At 52.7% G+C, this 23,942-nt stretch overlaps 6 protein-coding genes across 6 annotated transcripts; 4 read left to right on the top strand and 2 right to left on the bottom strand.

Moving 5' to 3' along the window:
* Nucleotides 1–731: 731 nt before the first annotated feature.
* On the top strand, nucleotides 732–2,402 carry CTAM01_09292 (uncharacterized protein; the record flags this gene model as incomplete). Its single annotated transcript, XM_060525311.1, has 3 exons — nucleotides 732–1,079; nucleotides 1,150–1,432; nucleotides 1,489–2,402. 3 exons carry the CDS (start codon nucleotides 732–734, stop codon nucleotides 2,400–2,402), a joined length of 1,545 nt encoding a protein of 514 aa, XP_060380016.1.
* Nucleotides 2,403–4,964: 2,562 nt separating this feature from the next.
* On the top strand, nucleotides 4,965–5,258 carry CTAM01_09291 (uncharacterized protein; the record flags this gene model as incomplete). The annotated part of the gene is made up of 2 exons (XM_060525310.1): nucleotides 4,965–5,155; nucleotides 5,213–5,258. The coding sequence occupies 2 exons, from the start codon at nucleotides 4,965–4,967 to the stop codon at nucleotides 5,256–5,258; spliced, it is 237 nt and encodes a 78-aa protein (XP_060380015.1).
* A 3,322-nt stretch (nucleotides 5,259–8,580) lies between these two features.
* Nucleotides 8,581–10,746, bottom strand: CTAM01_09290 (adhesin protein Mad1; the record flags this gene model as incomplete). Its single annotated transcript, XM_060525309.1, has 2 exons — nucleotides 8,581–10,596; nucleotides 10,687–10,746. The coding sequence occupies 2 exons, from the start codon at nucleotides 10,744–10,746 to the stop codon at nucleotides 8,581–8,583; spliced, it is 2,076 nt and encodes a 691-aa protein (XP_060380014.1).
* A 3,686-nt stretch (nucleotides 10,747–14,432) lies between these two features.
* CTAM01_09289 (uncharacterized protein) lies at nucleotides 14,433–15,056 on the top strand (the record flags this gene model as incomplete). Its single annotated transcript, XM_060525308.1, has 1 exon — nucleotides 14,433–15,056. The coding sequence occupies one exon, from the start codon at nucleotides 14,433–14,435 to the stop codon at nucleotides 15,054–15,056; it is 624 nt and encodes a 207-aa protein (XP_060380013.1).
* Nucleotides 15,057–19,139: 4,083 nt separating this feature from the next.
* Nucleotides 19,140–19,253, top strand: CTAM01_09288 (uncharacterized protein; the record flags this gene model as incomplete). Its single annotated transcript, XM_060525307.1, has 1 exon — nucleotides 19,140–19,253. The coding sequence occupies one exon, from the start codon at nucleotides 19,140–19,142 to the stop codon at nucleotides 19,251–19,253; it is 114 nt and encodes a 37-aa protein (XP_060380012.1).
* Nucleotides 19,254–21,375: 2,122 nt separating this feature from the next.
* Nucleotides 21,376–23,348, bottom strand: CTAM01_09287 (ankyrin repeat and zinc finger domain-containing protein; the record flags this gene model as incomplete). The annotated part of the gene is made up of 2 exons (XM_060525306.1): nucleotides 21,376–23,249; nucleotides 23,303–23,348. 2 exons carry the CDS (start codon nucleotides 23,346–23,348, stop codon nucleotides 21,376–21,378), a joined length of 1,920 nt encoding a protein of 639 aa, XP_060380011.1.
* Between the last annotated feature and the right edge of the window lie 594 nt (nucleotides 23,349–23,942).

Genomic DNA, 23,942 nt, shown 5'->3' with positions numbered 1-23,942 from the left:
GGTACCCCGAAAGCCTCGGCCCAGCGGCATTGGGGACCTCAACAACCCACCTCCACTGACCTCCAAGTTGGAACTTCCCAACCTTGAGAGGTTGACGGATATTTTAGTAGGGGAAGGGACCTTGGTAAAGCCCCTAAGGTAAGTACCTAGGTCCTAGCTCCGTTAGCCGAATCCCCAGAAAGTGCCTAGGCACTTGCCCAGATAGGAAATAGTACATCTGACCTGCCGCTTATCGATAACGAACCTTCCGGAGATACGACGCGGGGGTCGCGCGCGCATTTTGTCGCTGAAGGGGGAAGAAAAGGAGGGGGGTAACTTGAGGTACTAATAAATTGTGAGGTATCACTTGCCTTGCAGCTTTATCGGCCCAGGGTCCTAGTCACGTTCAACTGAAATTCGTCGAGTGCGTTCCACAATCCCAAAGCCCTCGACAAACACTCCTCTCTCTGCCCTCCGCCGAGCTTCTCTTCCCCCTCCTTCAACTCCGAAGCGAACTGACGCCCAGCGCAAGGCGAACCCTGCGCCGACACCAGTCCAGCACCGAATAACCGTAACACCGTCCGACGCAACCCCAGCCCGTCCTCCGTGCTCCTCGCGAACGGCTACGAACATAGCTCTTGGACCCTCCCCAAGTTCATGACTTGCGCCGTCCCAAGCCACCCGACCTCTCTCCTTCCGTCTGGCCCTCCGCGCGCCGGACGACCACACGCACTTCCAAATAAAGACCGAGCATGTGCCCCGCGCCTGATCATGGAGGCTCTGCCATAGATGATTCCCGACCCGAAGACAACGACAACACTCTCAACAACACCATCGACAGCGAACACAACCCCTCCGAGCCTGTAGTCTTGGCCGGCGCCGACATCCGCACCAGAGCCCGGACAATGACGAGCACCGAGGAAATCGACAACACCATAATCCGGCCGGGCTCCGTCCGCATCAATGTAAAGGGCGCCTTCATCGTCGATCCGGACTCGAGTTCTCCGAGGAGCAATGGCCGAGGTTCCCCGACCCACCACGAGACGAGCGATATTCGCCTGCCCAACCACCATGCCGTCGTGAGCCATATCGCCGTTGACGTATGCGACTCCCTCCTGCCCTTACCTGCTTTCCCTTCTTGTCTAGTTGCTAATCCCCTTGTTTGCGCAGATTGGCGGCTCCTTGATCAAGCTCGTCTACTTTACGCGCGAGGCGCACTCCACCGAGCCCGGCGGTCGTCTCAACTTTCTCAATTTCGAGACCGATCGCATCGACGACTGCATTGAGTTCATGCGCCACCTTAAGGATAAGCAGCAGACCCTCAATGGCTCTCAACCGAACGAATTGAGCGTTATGGCGACGGGAGGCGGCGCTTTCAAGTTCTACGATAAGATGCGGGATGTCCTGGGCGTAGATGTGTTGCGCGAGGAAGAGATGGAATGTTTGATAATTGGTAAGTTCTCGCAAACCCCTCGGCGCATGCTCAAGGGTTGCTAACTTACCTCCAAGGCCTCGACTTCTTCATTACCGAGATACCCCGCGAAGTCTTCACGTACAGCGAAACCGACCCTATGCACTTTGTCTCACCTTCAGAAAACATTTACCCCTACCTCCTCGTCAACATAGGTTCTGGCGTCTCGATGCTAAAGGTCTCCGGACCCCGCCAATACCAACGTGTAGGCGGAACCTCGCTCGGCGGTGGTACGCTTTGGGGCCTGCTCTCCCTCCTGACGGGCGCTCGCACTTTTGATGAGATGCTCGACCTGTCAGAGCGGGGGGATAATGCCAAAGTCGACATGCTTGTCGGCGACATCTACGGGGGAGACTACGGCAAAATTGGCCTCAAGAGCACCACAATTGCATCGTCGTTTGGCAAGGTCTTCCGCATGAAGCGCACAGCCGAGAATGAAGCGGAAGACCACGGTGGACTGCACAATGGCGATAACAAGAACACATCTCCGCCACCGGAAGCCTCAGCTGAAGATGGCCCTCAGGGAGCAGCAGAGCACTCCTCAGAAGAGCCCTTCTCTGGGGCAGATGTCTCGCGTTCGCTGCTATATGCGATATCCAACAACATTGGCCAGATCGCCTTCCTCCAATCTCAAATCCACAACCTGGATCACATCTACTTTGGAGGATCCTTCATTCGCGGGCATAGGCAAACGATCAATACCCTCAGCTACGCCATCAAGTTCTGGTCTCAAGGCAAGAAGCAGGCCTACTTCCTCCGTCACGAGGGCTACCTGGGCTCCGTCGGTGCCTTCCTCAAGCGCCAACCTCGCAACTGGGGCCGTCGTGGTTCTCTTGAACAAGCAGAGCCCATGGAGAAGCGCATCCAGAATCGCAGGATACACGACGTTGAGATGCAAAGCCTCGTCGACGACTACGCTTCCGACTCTGGACGCGAATCAGGACGCGACTAGCCAGTAAGCAAAGAAAGAAAGGAAAAACAGCATTACATTCATAAAAAGGAGCGAAGGTAGACGAAGTTGAATATCCCTGTTTTCGGGCGTTGTGCGGGCAGGCGGCGCGGTATTTCTTGGCATTTACGACGCTTGATAGCAGAGCATATGCGAATTTAGTGGGGGAGGCGAGATTGAAAGACGTCACGCCAACTTGGTGACCACTTAATCGGCAAATACCATTATATTTTTTACTAAATACTTACCAGTTTAATGTTATCAGTCATAGCTCGGCTGGCCTGTCGAGACGGATCGGCCCTGGATTGTCAGCAAACATTACAAACATCATAACATTTCAAACAAAGGATTACCTTCTTAGCCCTTCTTCGTGTGAAAGGTGTCAAGTAAGCAGCGAGAGTTTTTCTGGACTATTCTGTCAATCTTGGAGGCTCCATGTAACCGAGGGCAGTGTTCCAGTACATGTTTGTGGATCTATGGTCACCTGGCTCAGTGGTATGTCAGTCCAGGTCACCAATCTTTTGACTTATGATCATGGGCTTTCTTCCTGACCTCAAAGCTCCTTTCGAAGGCTCTCGAATATTGCCATGTCATCATTTAGCTAACGCTTGCTGCAATAAGTCTTCAAACTGATCGACATACCCAGGTCTCTTAGTATTTCCTCTGAAGTTGAGGTTGTCGTTACATCAGATACGTCATGCTATCCTTCGTCCTCCACATCATACATATAGCGTCATATCCGTCATCCCGTCCTCCGCACCGCCGGATTACCTTTGCGCACATGGACCCCGGACGAAGCGGACGATCACATGTACTCCGGACTCAACGGATGCGGTCCATAAATTCTTGGCACCTCGGAGGAGGGGACGTGGCCGGGGTGCGCATTGAAACGTGTATGGGCCGTGGAAGACTCGGGAATCGTCCCCGGTAACTTTAAACGTTATGCGTGTTTTTCTCTAGATCGGAAGACTAACCCTACTGTACGCTCCACTGCTCGTAGTCACTTCCGGAAACCGCTAGTGATGCTTTCTTTACAGGTGATTACTTAACTGAGTAGAGGTCAGGGGTTGTAAAGACGACGTATGGTCTGATCTGCGTTATTCGAGTTTGGGATTGAGTAGCTGAATATCATGGATTCTTGGTGATTGCTGATGTAATGGTTCATGATGAGAAGGTCAGTCAAAACAAGAATCACTACTCTACTGCAACTTTTCGGAATAGAGTACCTATAGAGTCTACAACACCGATTCGTAGCCGCGGATCTATGCTATCATAGCCATCACGACTAACACTACATCGGCGCCGGTCCAGATCCCGCACTCCTCGGCCCAAATCAACAGACATAGCCCGGTACTAAGCCAGCCCTCTTTACAGAGTTCACAGAAACGTCACCGCCCCGCCACTGCAAGCCTCACGACGTAGTCGTTCGCAACGGGGTCCGGTCTAGAAGCCGCAACAACGGAACAAACTCATCTGAACGGTGTCTTCCTCTCTGCCCAACGTCACCTAACCCAGGATAGGGAAGCCTCTCAAGTCGGGAAATTCCCACTTTCAGCTGTTCGCACGAGAAGGCTTGACCCGAGGCAGTGGTTTGTGTGGTTCTCCACCATGACCATGGGAAGTAAAGCCCGACGACTTGGATACTGGAACTTCTTGCTATAGTTGGCCGTTTTTTTCTCGCTTTCGTCTCAAGTATAACTCAACCAGCCCACGCGACGTCACAGAACGACCCGCAGTAAGAAATATATGCCGAGGTGCCAGCCGCAAGTTGTGTCGTCTGATGTTTCCTGTCTTTGCATGAATAGCGGTAGGTAATCGGTAGGCTATGCACGGACTGCTGGACAGCGCCTGTATGGATTGACACCCAACAAACTTCCTTCTAGTTGCCTAATACGGAAGCCGATCGCGAGAAGGTATTCGCTTACTACTACGTAGGAGGAAACCGCAGGTCATTGATCCGGACCCGGCGGAGTCGGCGGCACGCAAATCGGGAGACCTTCCAAGGGAAGACCCCGGACGACCGTAGCTGGATCCGAATACGGAGAGCTGAAGGCAATCGGTTGGTCCCCACTACGATCTTGAAGCTTTGAAGTGAGAGCGAGAAAGAGGGAGAGGGAGGTCGGGGAATTACATCATTGCGGTTGTCATTGCTGTCAGATATCCCTGTCTCCCGTGAAGTGACGTCCGGCACACACACTTACCCACGCATTCGGCTGAGCCCTGCGGTGGTCTGGGCATGGACTATGCGTCCTGTAGAGGCAGGGTTGCAAGTCCAGCGTTCTCCTACATGGGCGTCGATCGCGGTAAGGCAGGTGAAGGATGGGGTCATGAGAGGTTTGCGAAAATCTATATAGATGAATAGAATTCCCGCCTCCTTCCCGGGTTTTGTTTCTACCCAGCATCAAACAATCACACAATAACCAAATAACTATAACTTCCAACAAAGACGCATTCCACATATCAACATTAAGTAGCCTTCAAACTATCAACGAAGTACTACAACTCGAGAAAAAGCACCAAGCAGAACCTATAAACCTACGACACTTACCGCCTTCAATCGCCAACATGCAGTTTTCCACCGTCTTCGCCATCTTCGCCGCCACCATGGTTGCCGCCGCACCCACATCTCCCATGGACTCAACTCTTGAGGCCAGAAAGGACCCCGGTGCCATCGCCGCCTGCGAGACGCAGACAGCAGCCGACCAGGTTGCCTGCATTGATAAGTGCAACAAGGACGCCGCCTGCATCACCGCTTGGTAAGTCAGAGTCAAGAAGCGCTTGATGTCAGAATAATGATACTAACTATGCAATAGCTCTCTGGATGCTGCCCAGAAGTACACTGCTTGCGCCACGAACTAGACTCAGAGTGATATCAGCGGTTGAATAAGTGTAGGCTAAGAGAGTGGGAACATGATGAGCATTAGAGATTGCATAGCAAGCGGCCAAACTGTAAGACTATAAGGAACATTTGTTTGGACTTAGAGAGAGAGCGAAAGGTCTAGCTTCAATGAATTATTAGATTCTTGTGTAACCAAGTCCGTCATGGAGTCAGGTCTATTGCGTGAAAAAGAGCAACGCCAAGGTCTTGAGAACTCTTATGTTCGCAGTACAGCGTAATTCTGCGACAATCTTTACATTATGCCTCATTTGAAATCTTTAGCCTCCAATACATCTTGAGAGGAGGGCGAAAGTGACGCCACATCTCAATGTATGGACTCTGAACCATACTGGGGGGCGTAGAATAAGAAGTGCCTGGCATCTCTGCCGATGCGAGTCGACAGGATGGACCATCTCCTCCGCCAGAAACTTCACGAAGACCACATCCTCTGCTGAAGTGCACAGCAAAGTCACGCCGGAGACTCATAATTCACTAGTTACTGATGACTCGGTATAGAGCCACAGTAGATACACAACCCCCCTTCCCTGAGACACCGATCCCGCCAGCATGAGCTGGCTTGCAAAAGTCTAACCGTGCGTCACGGCACCATCAGATGGCTTGGTGCCAACTGAACTTACAAAAGCAGGTACAACAATAGCACACGATCAAGTACTAAACCAGACTCCAAAATTTCAAAGATGGATGACTGATTAACTGCTCCTTGAGAGCTCCGGCGCCGGGTTTCGGCGAGGGTCCCGCTCCGTCCACTGGTAACTACGACCGGGTCTCCTCGTTCTCGGTATTGAGACGATTCAACTTGGAGCCAAGGCGGGGCCTCGGTAGTCGGTCGGATTGATCACACATGGAAATGACCAGGAAAATGAAAGACTAGGACAAGAAAACGCAACTCGTCTCGCAACATGACACTCAACGCTTTATCAAGCACAGTCCAAGGTAATTCTATTGGCCGTGTGAAAGTATCAGGCAATAGGGGAACAAGACGACCACATATTGTTTCGACGGGCGGTCTTGTTGGACAGGCTAAGGGGAATGACTCCGAGGCATGTGCAACGTCGTCTCCGAAGCCGGGACCGAGGCACCGCAAAAGTGGGGCTACTACCGTACTTCTTGGGCCGGTGCCGACGAACGAACGGCGAATGAACATTGTAGCACAGATCACTTAAGCTCTGCCGCAAGGTAGAGCTGGATATTCACTGTAGTTCCGTATATAGGCTCTTCAAAGGTCCGATGGACCTATAACGACATCTAATTCTGCACGGCGGCTTCTACATTGTGTCATTCATTACACATCATCTCGTAGCTCAAGCATTCTAATTTATACTTATATTCCATCAAAATCATGAGAATATTGATTGGGGCAATAAAATTTGGGTGAGATGTGATAGCTCTGAAGTGATTGGCGAAAGTAAGAATCTCGGCGATCCTTAACTGTTGAATGGAATCGAAGGCCTTGAGCCCAAAGAAGACGCTTCCGGCCATCAAGTCGATAACTTTGGGTAACATGATCGACCGTAGTGAAGAAAGCTCCCTCGATAGGAAGCGGCTGTCAAATTCCGGGAATATCACCTTCATGAGATTCAATAGGTAGGCGTTCCCGACTCCTCAACTGGTGTTCTCTCTGAAGCTCTCCAAAATGGGTGGATGTACGGTGATGATTAGGTTACCTGCCTCATTCGGTGGCCGAAAAGCGTTTCTCAGGACGTTGGGAAAGACTTCTTCTTGATGTCGCTTTCAATTTCACATCGCTACAGCGGTACGAATTCCAGATAGCTGCGCCAGGTGATCAACCCCGGTAGTAGGGACTTGTTCTTCGATATGGCAGAGGTTCTGACTCTGAAGAATTTTTATTCCACTTTGGATTATTTCAGTAATGGAAATTATCATATCGTCCGCGTAGATGGGAAGAGTCTGGTAAGTTTATCGCCAACAAACCTATCAACGCAATCTAGCCTGAGACAAGTAGGTTACGAGGTTGAACCAGACATTCCAAATCAGTCATTCTTTACCTTACCTCCATCCATACCTGAACACAACTTACGTGAGTGTAGGCTATATCTCAAAAAATTGTGTCATTCGCTGTTGAGCTAGGCTCTCCGAATGGGAGATCCAAGTCCCCAAGCCCCGGACTGAACCTCAAGCATAGCCGGAACTCTTCCGCAGGGTCAATCCAGCTTCTTCGATTCCCAAACGGAGTCCATGATGGTCAGATAAATGGCATTTCAGAATCACTCTCACGAATCGTCAACTCTACAGCAGTATAATGGGAACATACAAAGTTGCAACGATCTAGCGCCAGTGTATACCCCATCCCCGACCCAGACCCGACCCCAAGCTCCTCAAGTAATGGCGATACCTAGAAAACGGACCCTCAGCTAGGCCGACGGACGCCTATTCTACCATGGTTGTCGAAACCCCTCAGACGGATGACCATGGTTTCTGCCTTTTGTGAAGAGAGGGGAAGGGGGAAGGAGGGGGGTTCATGGTCAATGCTCCCCCGGCGAGCCCGTGAACACTCAATCGACGGGCCAATGTATAACATGATTATGGGCATACATACTGCAGATGAATTCTATCAAGTTGGTAAGTGAGCATCGATTCAACACGGAGAGCCATGCGAAGACGAAAATGAACTTTTTGGCTCCCCCTATCTACCTTATGTCATACCAGTTATGGGACAAAGGGGAATCGATCGCATTACAACGGCTCATTTCCGGGGTCGTCTCAACTACAACGTCACATGACTCATTGCGACCTTGACAGTAGCAGCAGCATGCTTGGACTCACTTGGGACAGTCAGTACGACCAAGCTCGAACCTAACAGGATTATTACAAATGTCACTTGAGTACTCGGAGGATTGGAACACGTCACAAGGCAAGAGGAACCAAAAAGTCATTGTAGAGCGCATTTCTATTCCTCTCGAAAGGAACTAGCTAATTAAGTATTAATCCAACAAGCCAAGGGGTATAAAAAATCTTCCAACACCCTTTTTTTTCTGATGCGCTCTAAAAGTTCGCGGCCAAGTTGAGATAAATGTGGGAATATAGAGCCTTTTTAACACCGAATGTTTCCAGACCTATAAAAAACCACCTATGCAATGTGTTTGTTTCGTAAGGATCGTAAGAATGATATGTAAAATTGCGGGCTTGTAGATTACAGATTTGTGTGTGCGTGCAGCGACTTGAATACAGTAAGGAAATTTTGGGGGGTAGCATCTCTCCTCCGCGCTCAAGTAAGTTTCATCTTAGTAGAGGGGAGGGGAGAAAGCAGCCATGTTACCCAGCTTAGAATGCAGCGAGGGCAGCAATGGCAACAACGGCACCGAGGCCGAAGGTGGTCTTGCCAGCACCGGCGACAACGACGCCAGTGGTGGTAGGGACGGCAGCACCGCCAGTGCCGACGGGAGTGGTCTTGCTGGCGCCAGCGGCGGGGGTGGTAGGGTAGGGAGCAACCGGGGCCTGGGAAGAGGCAGTCGCGCCGGGGGCAACGGGGGTTCCGGCGGGGGCAGAGGGAGCCGGGACGGGAACGACGACCGAGGCGGAGTTGGTGGCGAAGGAGACGTGGGGAACCTCGAGAGTGGTCTTGATGATGGCGGTGGTGGAGGAACCGGGAACGGTGGTGCCAGAGGTGACGCAGGGGACAACGATGGTCTTGTCAACGGTGACGGTGGTGTACTCAGCAGGGTTGGTGGCAGCGGGCTTGGTGGCCGAGACGGTGATGGCGGTGGTGATGGTGGCAGGGACAGTGACGATGGCAGGGTTCTCAGGGATGTGAGCAGCGCAGATGCCTTGGAAGAACTGAGTAGCCTTGGAGATGATCTCGTCGCTGGCACCGTAGGAGTAGATGCAAGAGAAGACGTTCTCGACGAACTTGGAGTCGGGGCAGAAGCAGTTGACATCAGAGTTGTCAGTGCAGCCGGAAGAGAACATCCAGGTGCTCAAGCACTGGGGAACGACATCGGGGCAGGGAAGAGTCTCAACGGGGCCAGCGGGAACAGTGACCGAGGCGACAGGCTTCTGGGAGGAGACACCCTGGGAAGGAACACCGGCGGGCTGGGTGGCAGCAGGCTTGGAGGGAACACCGGGGGTGTGGACGAAGGTCTCGGTGACGGGGCAGATGGTGGTAGAGACGGGGACGGTGACGGTGACAACGGCGTGTGACTTGGCGGGGCAGTTGGTGACCTCGGGAGCGCAGGAAGTGACGGTCTCAACGCGGGTGGTGTAGACGGTGGAGGTGGTGTCGTAGACAGTGGTCTTGGTCTCGGGGACGGCGGGGACGGTCGCGGGGACGGTCGCGGGGACGGTCTCAGCAGGCTGGGTGCCATTGCCGGGGACGGTGGGAACGGAGGCGCTGGGGAGGGCAGCAGAGGTAGTCTCACCGCCGACGGGCTTGGTGACAGACTCGACAGGCTTGGTGGTCTCCTCAGTGGGCTTGGAGACAATGGGGGTCTCGGCAGGCTTGGTGACGGAAGGAACAACAGCAGTGGTCGAGTCCGCGGGGATGGAGATGGAGGGGAGGGCAGCGGAGGTGGTCTCGCCCTTGCTGGGAACGGGAGCAGTCTCGGTCTCCTTGGAGGGGCCGGTGGTGGCAGGCTTGGTGGCCTCGGTGGTCTCCTCAACGGGCTTGGTGGGCTTGGAGACGGAGGGAACAACGGCGGTGGAGGTGGCCTCGGCCTCGGAGGTGGTCTTGACGGGCTTGTCGTGAGTCTTGGTGCTCAAGGTGGTGGCGATGGCGAAAGAGCTGGTCTTGGTCTTGGGAGGGACGGTGGTCTGGGGAGGGCTGCAGTCGAAGCTGATGGTGTGGATGCCAACACCGCAAGTGGTCTTGGGCTTGGAGGGCTGCTCAGGGTAGACAATGGTGACGTTCTTGGCACCACCGCACTGGGAGTTCTTGACAGTAGTTCCAGACTTGGAGCAGGCAGAGCGGTGCTTGCAGCTGGAGCCATCGGGCATGTCGTAGTGGAACTCGAGGTCGCAGTCGAACTCGACGGAGACGTCGAAGTGGACAATGGAGAACTTGTCGGGGGAGCTAGTGCCAGAGCCACAGCCGAAGGAGGGAGAGGTCTCCTTGGTGCTTCCGCAAGAGCCCTCAATGACCTTGCCCTTGCCGAAGGTGCGGGGAGCGAGAACATCGCGCTTGGAGAAATCGCTTCCGCAGGTCCAGCCCTTGAAGTCGAAGCCTCCATAGTTGCTGAACGATCCAGTGTTCAAGTCACCCCAGGAGAAGCCATCCTTCTGCTTGTCGTCACACTTGTTGTCGGTGTTCTCGGGGCAGGTGAAGGAAGGGAACTTGTTCCAGCCCTGTGAAGCTTGTTAGTGATCACCGACCAGAGAGGAGTAGACGAGATCTCATGTGAGATTCGACTGTGGAGATGTTGTTGTAAGACTTACGGTAGCAGTGACCTGGCTGACGCCGGCGGCAAGGGCCAGAAGAGCAACGCTGTTCTTCATTTTGAATGATGGACGAGGATTCTTTCTTTGAAGTGAGAGTGAGAGATACTTTGTTCTAGTGAAAGTAGAGGAAACAAAAAACTAAGTTGGTATTAAGTTGAGAGTAAAGAAGCGAATGACTTTACACTCAGAAAGCGAATGGACTGTTGTTTGATAGAACGAAAGTAGGAAAGAATGTTCGATGAAGATGAGAATCGAAACAGTAAACATGAGCGGGAAGAGGAAGAGTCTATATACAAGAACGACGACTCCTATCACTGGGGATGGTTGGGTGTGAGGTTCCCAGTCCTCACCCTCACCCTCACCTGAGCAGGCGGCTTGCCTGGAGGGGGGGTGGGAGACTGACAGACTGAGTGACTGACTGAACAGACGCAGAGAGAGGACCGAACGGGGATGAGGGACGGAGACGGGGTGGATCCAGGCAGGAGGTGCAAGTGCAAGGCCGTGCTGCACGGACTAGGTACAGCGGACCCGTGGCATGGCCATGGATGTGGACAGCGCTCGCACTAGGCATGGGGGCTTGTGGACTGGCTGATGGATGGCCGTGGTGCGGTGGTGGGCGCAGATGTGGATATGGGATGGGTGGATGGAGGCTAAAGGAGGAGAGGTCACCGGAGGGCATGGCAAGCAAGGCAAAGCGAAGCCGGGTTTGATGCCGGCCTCTTCGAAGGCCATGCTATCCGCCAACAGGGGTTTGGTTCTCCAAGCAGACTTCTGGATGGTGCTACGACTGAAGACTGGGCTGGGAAATGGGGGATTGCAGGATGGGGCCAGAAACAGCACTGCCTTCTTCCCATCCGGCACCTGAGCGGTTGAACGGTTCCTATTCGAGCAACTTGTTGCTCGGATCGGAGCCAGGAACAGACGGAGAAGGGTGCATTTGGGCACTGCAGCCCCTGGACAACCTCTTTGATCCTTGAGCATGAGGACGGGACTCTCTGTGTGTGTCTCCATCCCAATGGTTGAACAGTGGCCTCCTCGCTCAAGTCCCGGAGGCCCTCTCCATAAACTACATGGAGGTTACGGCACATGGTTGACGAATTGGAAGTGATGGATGTTGAGATTGAGTGTGCTCAGCCTTCCGGAACAAAGGTAATGCTCATGCTCGTAGGCCAGGCTGAGTTTCATGCTCATGCATAACCGTGTGATGGTGCTTAATTGGAGAGATCCGCAGTTGCTTTGGCGGTGCCATAGGGTTTAGTCAGATTAGGGGCAAGATGGGGATGTGTGTTCTGTGAACAATGACGATATGCTACGGCCGAGGGCAAGATGGAGAAGTGTTCATGAATAACAACACGGACGCCATGTGGAGATGGCGGTTGATGCAGGACCGAGACTAAAGAGCACCGCCTGTTATGCTCGAGATGAAGGTGTCGACGATCCGTCAAAGCCATGGGCGGACGGAAAGGACGGGAAGCGAATGCAAGACAAGCCAGACAGCGTCGGTGGGTTGGACTTGCTTGGTGAGAGTGAGAGTGAGAGTGAGAGTGAGAGTGAGAGTAAGATGTTGAGTCGAGTCTGTGAGTTGCGGATGGAGATGAGATGAGGTCGGTGCGTACGCTTTGGTGCCGCCGTCTGCGACTTTCAGATGACTGGAGGGAGCGAGCGAGCGAGCGAGGGGCAGCAGGTTGTCTGTCTGTCTTAGACATGACGGTAGCCTAAGTCTGACTGTCTGTTTCTGTGCATTCTGTACCCGAACAGGAACCGTGTGCCATGGATCGTGGATCGCAGAACCGTGGACGGTGGTGAAGGATGCAGACTGCAAAGTTGCCATCTGCCAGTTCTGCGCTTTGTTTTGCCGCCGCCGTGACGCTTGGGCGGTAAAGTGAGTAGTCGGGTACGTACCCTTGGTGACCTTCCCCCTTGCCATCCAATGCTGTCCCGTTCAGGAACAGGAAAGAGCATGGACAGGGGCCGCCTACCTAAAGAGACCCCGTCGCCGACGACGTGAGAAGGCCCAAGCTGTGAGCTGCCTCTCTCTACCTGGCCCCCCTGCAGTCTGCAGACTGTCGACTGCAAGAAAAGACGGATGCACCTTTTGAGTGTTCATTCAGTGGCAAAGTACAAGTAAGGGATGCATAGGTAGTAGAGACGAGAGTCTGGAGTGCAGTTCTAGGCTGGCCGTTTGCGCTATCCTTCCCCAGAGGCTTGCTTTTCTCTCGCCGGGCTTGGTCTGAAATCTAGGCTTGACGCCACAGGGAATCTGAATCTCCCCCAGCAGAACAGAGTACCTACTGCGGTAGAGACTGGACGCCTTTTTTGATCTTTTGAGGGGACAACGGGCGCCTACCCCGATCTAAGTGACCCCGTGGCTTACCATCTGCGACTCGCTGTAACTGTACCTTATCCCGCATTGGGAATGGCTCATTGTTAGCCAGTCTATTTGGTAATCGCTCTACAACTTCACACACTTTTGATTGTCGGTTGCGACTCTGCTCACAAAACACTGTAACCCCAAGGGTGCACCAATTCTTTCCCATCGGTGGGTGGCTTTTACTTTAGTCAGGGGCAGAAAGACCTTACCATAGTAGGTACGCCGTACCCGCCCCGCCATCCATCCATCCAAAGACCCCACCACTTCACATCCAGCCAATCGTGGATTATTACGGGCTGGAGTCTCTGGGGTTGAACTACGGCGAATCTGGACGTCTCAAACGGACTCGCCGCCGCCTTTCGCCCTCCAATAAACGGCGTGGATTGGATGCCCCAGGATGCCTCGATACGCTGGCCTCCGCGCCTAACGTCAGCCCATCCAGCACTTTGGGGCTCTTTGGAAGATCAACACGGCGGCAAGGCACATATGGAGGCACCGAATGCTGCACGTAATCATTACCCGTGTGTATTTTAGGCCTAGCAAAAGGTCACCAAAAGTTAATTTGAAAGGTTGATAATGTTAATCGTGTTCCAGCCTGCATCCGTGTCCATCTCAGCCTCCCTCTACGGAGCGTCTCAAGGATCACCTTAGCAAAGTTTGAGTTGTAGTGCAGACAGATACAGACAGTTAGAGACGGGAGAGACTGTTAACTCTTGTTATCGAATTTTTAATCTGCAGAATCAATTCTTGGTCCATCCTACCCTAGCCCTCCAGATAGATGGAAGTCGATAATACGCGGACCACTCTGCGTACCCGTGTATTGGCACCTGGGCCTATTGGTGTACCTCCCGTCGGACCTCCCACCTGAAGGACGGAAGCATTGGACGAAAGAAGCTCATGGCGGTGGAAAGGGGCTAGCCAATGACAGCTGGCAGATCATCTGAAGTCACCCTCACAAAGTTGAAAGAGACAACAGACAATTTGGTCGCACCTATCTTACCTGAACTCATTCCTCAAGAAGTAAAGACACTTACTCGACGAATCAACTCAACTTCCTAGGTAGTTCCCTGCCGCCCATGACCCTTTCTGTCCTGTCATGCTCCGAACAACGGCTCTTTTGAGGCCCAGAGGGTTGCTTTGGGCTGCTTTCTACTTGTCAGTTGACACAGACACTCATTACTTGCATCCCGACTCCTTGCCGCCTGTCTGCTCCTTTGAATTGTTCCTAGCCTCTCGAGTCTTCTACAACCTCTCCTCTGGCGACTTCTCCTACCAAGCGAGGGGCTCCTTGCCCAGTCCAAGTTGAAACGCTCAGCCACAGCGCCAGCTTCTCCGTTGCGCTAATGCAGGAACAGCATCTCGGAGCCAATCAATGACCAGCGGAAAGGAAACCTCTTGGGAAAGGGCAACCCACGACGTTGCCTTGGATCCCTGCCATTTCTCCCCCCTGTCTCTTGCCTTGCCTTGCCAAAAGGAGGGGATTCTTCCTCTCCCCTGCTCCTTCTTCTTACCCCTGCTTGCCCGGGGTCATCCTCTCCACAACTTTTCACTTCCACTTCGTGCCCCTGGCGCCTTGTTCACGGCGTGGTCCTTCCGCCACTCCTTTCCCCCTGGTTCACCACTTCAACATCCATTCACCTCGAGGCTCGACTCCATCACCCCCAACTCTGCAAGGAAAAAGCATCAATCCACATCCAGATGGTCATACACTTGCATCCAAAGTCCACCTCGATCGCATTCCTTCTCCATCCTGCTACCCTGGACCCCTTGCTCCCGAAGAAAAATTCTGTCAGCAAGGGCACGCCGGAATCTCGAGAGGCTATGCCCTTCAGAGGAGAGCAAGAACACCTGGGATCCCGGCCCAAATCCTCGAAGCACGCTTTACCCGATCATGACGCGACCTGTCGGCCCTGTTGCCCAAATCCATCGACATTGGTTTTCATCCTGGTCGACGATGCTCAGACCTTCTGGCCAGAAGCTCCACGATAGCTCTTGAGCGTTGTTCCTTCCCTCGCTTTTGCTCCCTGCGCTGCCACGCCGCCTACACTCTTCCGAGAAGAATAGGCTCGCTTCAAATCGTTCGATCTAGGACCCAGTCTGGTCGCCACGCCTGTCAAGCGATATTATATCGTGTTGGGTATATTCAATCCCACCGTGTTGCCAAGATATCGCGGCTCGGTCAACCGGCCCAGATCAACCAAAACGAACGGACCGCTGCTAGTTATCGGGAATGTTTACTCATCCGTCTAAACCTCTATTTGCTTCCGAAAAAGGCCTGCTCGCCAGCTTCATTCTGGCGCATTGTACGGATATCTTTACTAGTTATCGTTATCGCCGTGAGCCTCGTAGACCTGTGAAAGGTCCCTCCTCGCTGTGCGGCTGTGCGGCTGTCTATCCTCGGGTCAACTGCAAAATCACACGTCAATAGACGTCACAATGCTTGGCCTTCGACCGGTCCAGAATAACAGGCCAAAGAGTCTTCCATCGTGTCTTGGCCTGATTGCCATCTCAAGAGCTCGTTCCGAGGAAACGGTTTGTTTCACCAAGTCAGCCACCCGAAGCCAACGAAGCCGAATGTGGGCTATCAGTCTACCTCTTTCTGGAAGTTGGACCCAATGATCAGGGCAACACAACGGCTTATTGCAACCTCAGCGACAACGTAACGCCAGCGGTGGTTTCGCTCTTTGATTTGCAGCCACAGCTTGTAGGCTACTCGGCGGCTCGCTCAAGCGTGTGGATCGCCAAACTGCAACCTTTTCTCGGTTTAGATTTCGTTTTAGATTTAAGCATCCTTTTCTCTCTTCGGTGGGTGGCCGAACCGCTGCAAGATGGCCGGACCCGTATCGGGCCTAACTAACAGGCCATGCAGTCTGCAATCCATCGAGAAGCGCTGGCCAGACCGCGCGGCACTATGTGATGGCTGCGGGATGCCAGACGCCTTACCGAGACACGGGTTTTCACCGCAACCTGTCGAGTCTTTCGCAAGCAGGCCTTTACCTGAGACGACTCGTCAATGGCTAAAGGCAACGTCGCCAACTGTTGAGAGCCAGGCGGCTATGCCCAGATGCAATTACAAGCCCAGTTGTTTGGTCTACAGTGCACTTCATCCAGATCCTTTGCCCGGCGGGTCATGTTTTCCACCATTGTCAAAAGCGTCAAAAGCGTCAACACATACAACTCTAGGTTGCTCTGGCGCCCAATCCATCATCTATTCGCAACCGACTTTACAGAAGAGTGACTGATCCTGCCAGCATGACGTCGGCCTTTTGCCCTATCCAATGCCCACCAGGCCAGAAAGAGCCGAGTCAGCCGGGGGGCTTTGCCTAATCAGGCACGCTCACCTGAATCTGAGAACACGAGCCATGCCAAAAGTCGCCGGCAATACAACCGTCTTTCCCTCGTTTTAGGTCCTCAAGATATCCTCCAATTTCCACTCGCGTATGGCTGAAACAACACTCTTTCTTGCTTCAGAGCTGTCAACTTTTTCGACATCCATATCTGTATTCACAGTCCGGGTGACTGTTTATTTCTGACGAGTAGCCCCAAGACAAATAGTGAGGCTCGAGCGGCATGTCTTGAGCCGATACCGCCTGAGGACCGTGAGCCTGGGCCCGACGGTCTGACCTAACCGGGGAGATTGGATGACATACTACGTAACTGACCGCAGTGGTCCCTTAAACTCCGACCGCCCTTACAGACAGCGGCGCCATGGGCATCAAGACCCATCCTTACCGTGGAAAGTGACTCCCGACAGGCGTCCCTGGACATTGCGACCAGCTGTATATCGTTGGAACCTGCGCTGGCTCTACTTGAAGATCGGCCAGCACTGCCGTCATGAATCGTCCGAGACCTCCAAAACTCAATACCAAATCTCAAGTATTGAGTTTTCATCTTCCTCCCCAGGCCGGTATCCGAGAAGAGGATGAACACCGTGCCATTCATCTCGTTGCCAACGCTGTGGTCGCTATCGAGATGAATTATTGGAAGTTCAATCAATTATCGACAACTGTATCCGTGAACCGAAGCTTTCGCGGCCTTCCCCAGAACGCACACTATCTGCCCCGTCTTCGCCGTCGATCATTGATCCCGCAGATTGGTTCAATACCTGGCTGGACGAAAGAGGAAATCAGACCATCCAAAACGGGGGTTTGCGAGAGAGAACGCAATCACGGCTCGGTCCCGATCATGAGATCGCCTGGTTCCGTTGGCGTGACCTGGAGTCTTGTCTCTAGCCATATGGTTCACTGGGTTTCTTCCCTCTTCTCATTTCCCAAGGCCCGCCTGAGCTTCTATTCTCAGCGACCTCTCTTGTCAAGGTTGCATTTTGTTTCCTCGGCACTTTGAGGATCTTCCAAACAAGACAGTTGGGTGCAAGGGCCGGCCATCTTCGCTTTCGAGCATTGCTGTTCCTCCGATGCACCTCCGTTGCCGGGCTTGCCTTTGTTCAACAAGGACCGGCGCCCTTTCGCGGCGGACAGTTCACCCCGAAAATTCAGCAACAACCGCGACTCCGCGATGGATGGCCTGCTGTTCGCTTCCCTTGCTGCCCTGTCACCTAACGGAAGACAGGCCAGGTCCGTAACAGGGACCACCCCTTCCGGTTTGTTATGCTCCAACGGGTGTCTTCCACGGTGCAACCCTGACGGTGATGGCTGGGGTCGTCGCTGAAATCCCAAAGAGGAACTCAATGGCCCGACCCCTGCAGCAGGGTTACCAAATCCCCGAGAACCTCCTGTGGACAGCTGTCGAAACTATTCGTGCCAGCGCGGCTCACTTTCAGCCACTGGTTGGTACTCAGTCAACAGCAGCATGCGTTGGGCTGTTGTTCTGCATCCTCCAAGTTTTGAAAGAATGGAGTGTTATAATACCGATTGGGTTCCTCCCATCAAGCACTAGATCAGTTCTTCGTTGCCAAGTTACTCGATATTTCAACGCCACCCTGCGAGGTAAACGGGAGGCAAGGTCAGCGTAACTCCCGCGAAGTCTATCGTCCTGATCCCTCACGAGTCAAGATCCTGCTCAATAGCCGCGTTTAACACCATCCTCTTTGCCAGTGGCAGTCGAGGAAGTCGGGGGTATCCCATTCATCCCATTCAGCTGATGTCAAGCTCTTGACCACTTCATCCGAACTCTTGCAAAGGGGCGAAGGGAAAAAAATCTCCTAGGCCTCCGATCCCTAATTGTTTCGATGCCATACCCCGCCAAACATGCATAATGGACAATCCGAACTCGGCATCGCGTTCTTTATGCGAGCCTTACCGTGACGTATAGGGTGGCTGCGAAGCTGGTTCATCGAGAGAAGAAAAAAAAAACCCCGGCAGTTCCGCACAAACGCGATTCTTACGGCAAAATGTTGGTCGACTGACGGGTCTTTTCTTCGATCCCCTCCTCTCTGCCTGGATATCCCCTCCCTCCCGTTGTGGGGAGAGATACGGATATCGAGATGGATATCATGGGTTTGGCAGAGAGACTGAGCGAGTTACGGTAGCGATGGAAGAGCCGGCCAGTGGGGGCGGGGATGGTTCGGTTTCATGACACGAGGCTGAACTGTGTTGGTCGCGGTATCCCTCCTCCTGCTTACCAGCTCTCCCTCTCTCTGGCTCGCTCGCGGCTTCGCTTCGGCAGACAGGGGCATTAATCTAGTTTTTTCTCTTCCTTTCTAGCCTCTAGGTCCTGGCTATAGTACTCTACGGATACGGATACACTACTCTCGCGGGGCTCGAGGAGGTGGCTGTGAAACGGAACGCTGTTTATTTTGCTCTTGCTAGTTTGGCCAAGTGTGATCGCCAACTCGACTATGGCGATCTGCCGTAATGAGGGCGGGTACGGATACCCCGTGCTGCCGGCTTTTCGAGATGCCCATCACTGCCCCGTGTAACAGACTGGTCTCCTGGAGAAGGGGGGTAAGGGCTGTGTTTGTGATGGGTTGGATGGGATCTTTCACGGTAAGATGGTATTCGGTATCGTTCATGCTTGTAGCACGAGCCTGTGCTACGTTGACGAGTTATTGGTCGAGGGAGCTTATTTCTCGGCTTCACTTTGGACGTGCGATAACCGTTGCATGAGCGTGAATGTCAAGATGTCAGGCTACGGAGGCCGCGGGGGAGAAGGGTTGTCAGGCTCGGTGAGTTGGGTCTCGTTGCGTAGCCGTTGCATTCATCACATGCCTCTGCAACGTTCCCATCAAGCCTGAAGTCCCTTGGAAGGTCGTTTGGGATCTAATGCAGGTACCCGACCGTTTGTGCGGTCCCTTTCGGGAATACCTTTTGGGGGAGCTAAAGTACGATTCTACGGCAAGATCGGGATCGTAAAGGTGGGTGAACAGTGAACTGGTGGAAGCCTTGGGAAGGAAATGTTTTAGAAGAATAAGCAATGAGCGGCTTTACGACCTCGTACGTTGAGAAAAAAGCAAAACTTTTGCGGTCGTTTGCAGGTAGGTATGCCTGTATGTGATGCATTGACGTTGACGTTTTGTGGAGGGGCGTTGTGGTTCGGTGTGTGAGACAAGGTCGTATAAACGGTCGAGACTCGGAGAGGAGTATTTGGAGAGGATACGAGACGTAGTCTTTTTGTTCCGCGAGATTAGTCTCTCGCGATGGACTCTGTTTGTGGGATGAGGTGTGTTTCGGGTGGTGAGAGACATGCCTAGTCTACCGAGTGATGGAGAACATTACGGGTTGATACGCAGCTTTGGACGATTACGGGGTGTCGGCCGAGGATCGGGTGCTGGGTGCCATTAAAGTTCGCTTGAGAGAGGTTTCGATGCCTTTTGCGTACATGGTGTTTTGGAATACGGGTCGATCTATCGTGTAGTTGTTGATTGTGGCTTTGCAAATTCGAAAACTTGTCTCGGGTTTTCCTTGTGAAACATGAGCATTCACGACCAAGGGTTCTGAGATACGAGGTAGTATGGCATTGTATTCACAGGATACTGTGAACGACATGACACAGGCTCCTGTAGAGATTGTGGTTCTTGATAGCGTTTGACGTTCATGTCGGATGTTGAAGTTCAAGGGCTTTGGTGTGCTGCTGCGGCAATGCCTGTCCGTAGACTGGAGCGAGACCAAGGTACCCCGTGAAAACATTCACAGCCTAGAAGCAAATACATACTTGTTTCCTGGAGGGACGATTTGTCTCGGTCTTGCATCTGGGTATAGATGATGGCGGTGGCAGGAACGCCTCAACTTGGCTGTTGAGACTGAATCCCACTGCGGCCAGATGACGAATACCAGTTGTCTCAGCTTAGATTCATAAATCCTCCTCTTGGAATATCCCTTAAATTGGTCGACTCTGGGTGAGGTTCTCAACAATTGACAATGCTCGTGTCGCTTGGCTCACAGACTGTCTTCCTTGATACAACATGTAGACGGATGTTTCCGGGGCTAGTGGTGGTGATGTTGAATGTCGAGAGTAGGATATCAAGTTCATGTCGGATCTGGCTGGTACGACAGCATATCTTCTCAAAGAGAAATTGTGTTTTACCAAGTGAAATAGCTGTGAAGTTTCCCATGATCACAGACGAGAAATGTCGTCGACTTGCCAGCATAGCATATTGATTATATTTTAGCCGACACTGTGAGTTAGATTCAAGGCTATAAAGATCAATTAATTTCCATTGGACCTTTCAGGACCCTATTACAACTAACCACAAACTGATCGCAACCCTTCAGAAGGTCTATGCCTCGGCACCTATCATGTCAAAGCGAAGACGTTGGAACAAATCCTGCCCAACAACCATTGCGTTGTGCACGAGAGCATCAGGACACACTTCGATATGTATTACGCAACCATGAACGCAGCAGATAGAATGACCAGACTCGACAGGAAGGAATCCCTGTACGTCGGTAAACATGTTTCTTAGTTCAAGTGTCCACGGATAGGAAAGTCATCCATATTTATGCCACCGTTCTGGAACTTCAAGCTGCCGGAAGGCCGGGCACCGAGATCGTGAGTTTGTATTTCTCGAGACCAAGTCGGGATCTGCCCTCTCCACAGCTATTGGCGTACACTATGGAGATATGCCATGGGAACTGAAATTGAAAGATAATTTGAAGATTCATATTTGCTTGTAACGAAGTTACTGGTTTCTATACAACACCAGTTTTCATACCTGAATGTGAACAAAATAATTTCAATTGGGGAGCGTTTTGAATCACCGCAATCCAACGACCATCCATATCGTACATGTTTGATATCATTCACCAGAAGCCAGAGAATAACGTTTAGCGCAGCCGTGTCATCGCTTGGTCTACTATAACTAGCTCAATTGTCAATGGGCCAGAAATTGTTGTCAGCGCACTCGGCGACCATCACGACTATGAATTATTCTGCATGCGCTTGAGGCGCTCTTCGGCGGCCCTGGCTCTCCTCTCTCGGTCGAGTTTCATTCGCATCTCCGGTGTGAGGCCCCTGGCTTCTTCCACTCTCTTCTCTTGTGCCGTCTTCGTGGCCGCTATAGCCGCTAGACCGCCAGACTTGGGCTTCCTGCTATCAGCCTTGGGTCCTTCGACCCGTAACCTCTCTTCCTCGGCACGCCTTCTTGCCGTCTCCTGCTCATCCTTCTCCTTTCTATCTCTCTCGTCACGCTTCTCAGCATCTGCCTTGCTAAGAGGTGCCGGTATGCGTGCGGTCTCCCAATCCCACTTATCCTCGCCGAGCTCTGATCGCGCAACCCGGAAGGCGTCTCTTGTTGACCTGTCACCTGCAAGTTCAAACGCAGTCTTGCCGTCTTTGTTGGTGATCAGAGGAGATGCACTACCGCGTGTGATGAGGCCTAGAACTAGAGGCGCAGCATTCTGATGAGCAGCCAAGTGGAGGGGTGTTGGTGAGTGGTGATTCTGGTCTACCGGCTGAAATTGGAAATCGGGAGATACGTCATTGGTCTTGAGGTAGGATAGTAGGGCTGGAAGTTTCGAGCGCCGGATGAACGCTTGAATCTGTGTGGTATGCAATAACGCAGTCTCCTCTTCCTCTGTAAGCTTTGGCTTCGTAGGCTTCGGAGCGGCGCTCTTCGCAGGTGTGGGCGTCTCGGACTTTGGTTTAATCTCGTCTTCCGGGTTGATTTCTCTGACTTTTAGTCTCGTGAGCTCAATGAAAGACCTCATCAACTCGTTCTGTGTCGCCCTTCGTGTGCTGAACGGGAACCCTCGTATCCTCGAATCGTTGTGTTTCAATATTTGCCCATCGTACGGTCCGAATAGCGTTCTTCGATTCGTCGCCCCCGTTGCTCGAATAAAGAGCAGCTCAGACGTATCAAGAAGCCCCTTCCATTCCTGGAGAAGATTGCGCACGTCGTCCACCAAGGCTTGTTCGTTGTACCGACGGATGCTGGCACCGGCCGAGTGGGCATTTCCCTTGGAGTTATCATTGGCTGATTGCGAACCACCCTGCTTTCGTCTAGTTGTGTATCGATGGAATGTTTTGTGAGCAAGTACGGTTGCTTCGCGATTCATTGCGCCTGCGGAAGACTTGTTTTGTCGTGGCGGCAATGCTACGACCATGGCGGCGAAGTGGCCACCACCAATCATGCACAAGAAGAAGTGAGGACCTTTGTATGCCGCTGGCGGCGGTGCTGCGCCGTCTTTAGAGACTTTTGGCGCGGCTATTGGGTCCAACTGCTTCTTTCTAACGACTTCCACCAGCTTTGTCTCGTCGCGCAGCTCTTCGGGGCTAAGGATAGCCCTATAGAGGCCAAAGTATGTGTTTGATGGGAGAACTGGTGAGCTGAACCAAATGAGAGGCGGATTGCCCTTCCCCCTGCGTCGTATCGTGTCTTCTTCTCCGTCATTATAATCTGCGGTTGCCGATGCGTACTTGTCGGCGAGCGTCGCCTGCTTCTTCAGCAGTGCTGTGAGTGTGGTATCCTTCTCTTCATCCTCGGACTCTTCCGAGTCTGATCCCGACAGACTCTCGTCAAGGTCCCCGATTAACTTTTCGAATTCATTCTCGGATACTGGCTTTCCGCTGCGAAGCTTCTGCTTCAAGTTGTAGTGGTGCCAATCGGATTTCTGATGGCTTCGCTGGTCGATAACGGTGGGAAAAGTGATTCCGCAAAGGGAGCAGGCTTGTGAGCCGACGAGATCGGAGGAGGCCGTATCTTTCGAGGGAGGCGATGGAGGGGCTTGTTCGGGTATATAGGCGTCGGGCTTCAAGGAGAGTGTAGACAACACTTCTTGGGGAAGATCATAGACTGTGACTGGGTCAGTTGACGATGGCGGGGTAGTAGTTGCAGAGAGGACAAACCGTAGAGGGGTCTCTTGAGAAGATCTGGCGCATTTTTGGCAGCCATTTCGAACTGTATAACAAGCCCTCGCAGCTATTCCAGGTGTAAATTGTAGAAAGAGGGATTGACAAAACAGTGTTGGCCCTCGTTTTGCGCCGTCGCAATGACTTAAAGCTCGGGATGGCGGGGCACCAATATTCAATTGATGACGAAGAGCTCGCTTTCGGGGATGACTCAGCCGGTGAACATGAACTGACGCAAGCCACAGAAGTTCGAACAGGTCACCGCCACAAAGCCCCGCGATGTGTGGCTTGACGGGACTCGGTGGGGTCCATCTGATTTGAGGCTGGCAGCCGCGTGACATAACGGAGGAATGAACGAATAGGACAAGCTTGGCGGGGTTGAACAGGGGCCATGGACGAAGCCAGCTGAAGTGACAGTAGGTTGGCGACCATCACGTCACCAAGCGTGGATTAGCTCCGTGGACCATGAGTTTGCCAACACTCCTTGGCTGAAGTGCTTGTTTGGATTTCTTGGCAAACCGCAGAAGCGACTTGTTGCTGCATTATTTGGACTGTCTTACCTGGGCTTACAGGCTTATCTTGTTCCTCCTCTGCGACCTTGTTGCACATTGAAGTCGAGTATCGGTACTTGTACCCT

This window comes from Colletotrichum tamarilloi (assembly GCF_030869305.1).
Source record: "Colletotrichum tamarilloi strain Tom-12 chromosome Unknown Scaffold_36.1, whole genome shotgun sequence".
NCBI classification, from domain to species: Eukaryota; Fungi; Ascomycota; class Sordariomycetes; order Glomerellales; family Glomerellaceae; genus Colletotrichum; species Colletotrichum tamarilloi.
Note: the sequence above shows the minus strand (reverse complement) of the source record. Positions and strands in the feature narration are given on the sequence as shown.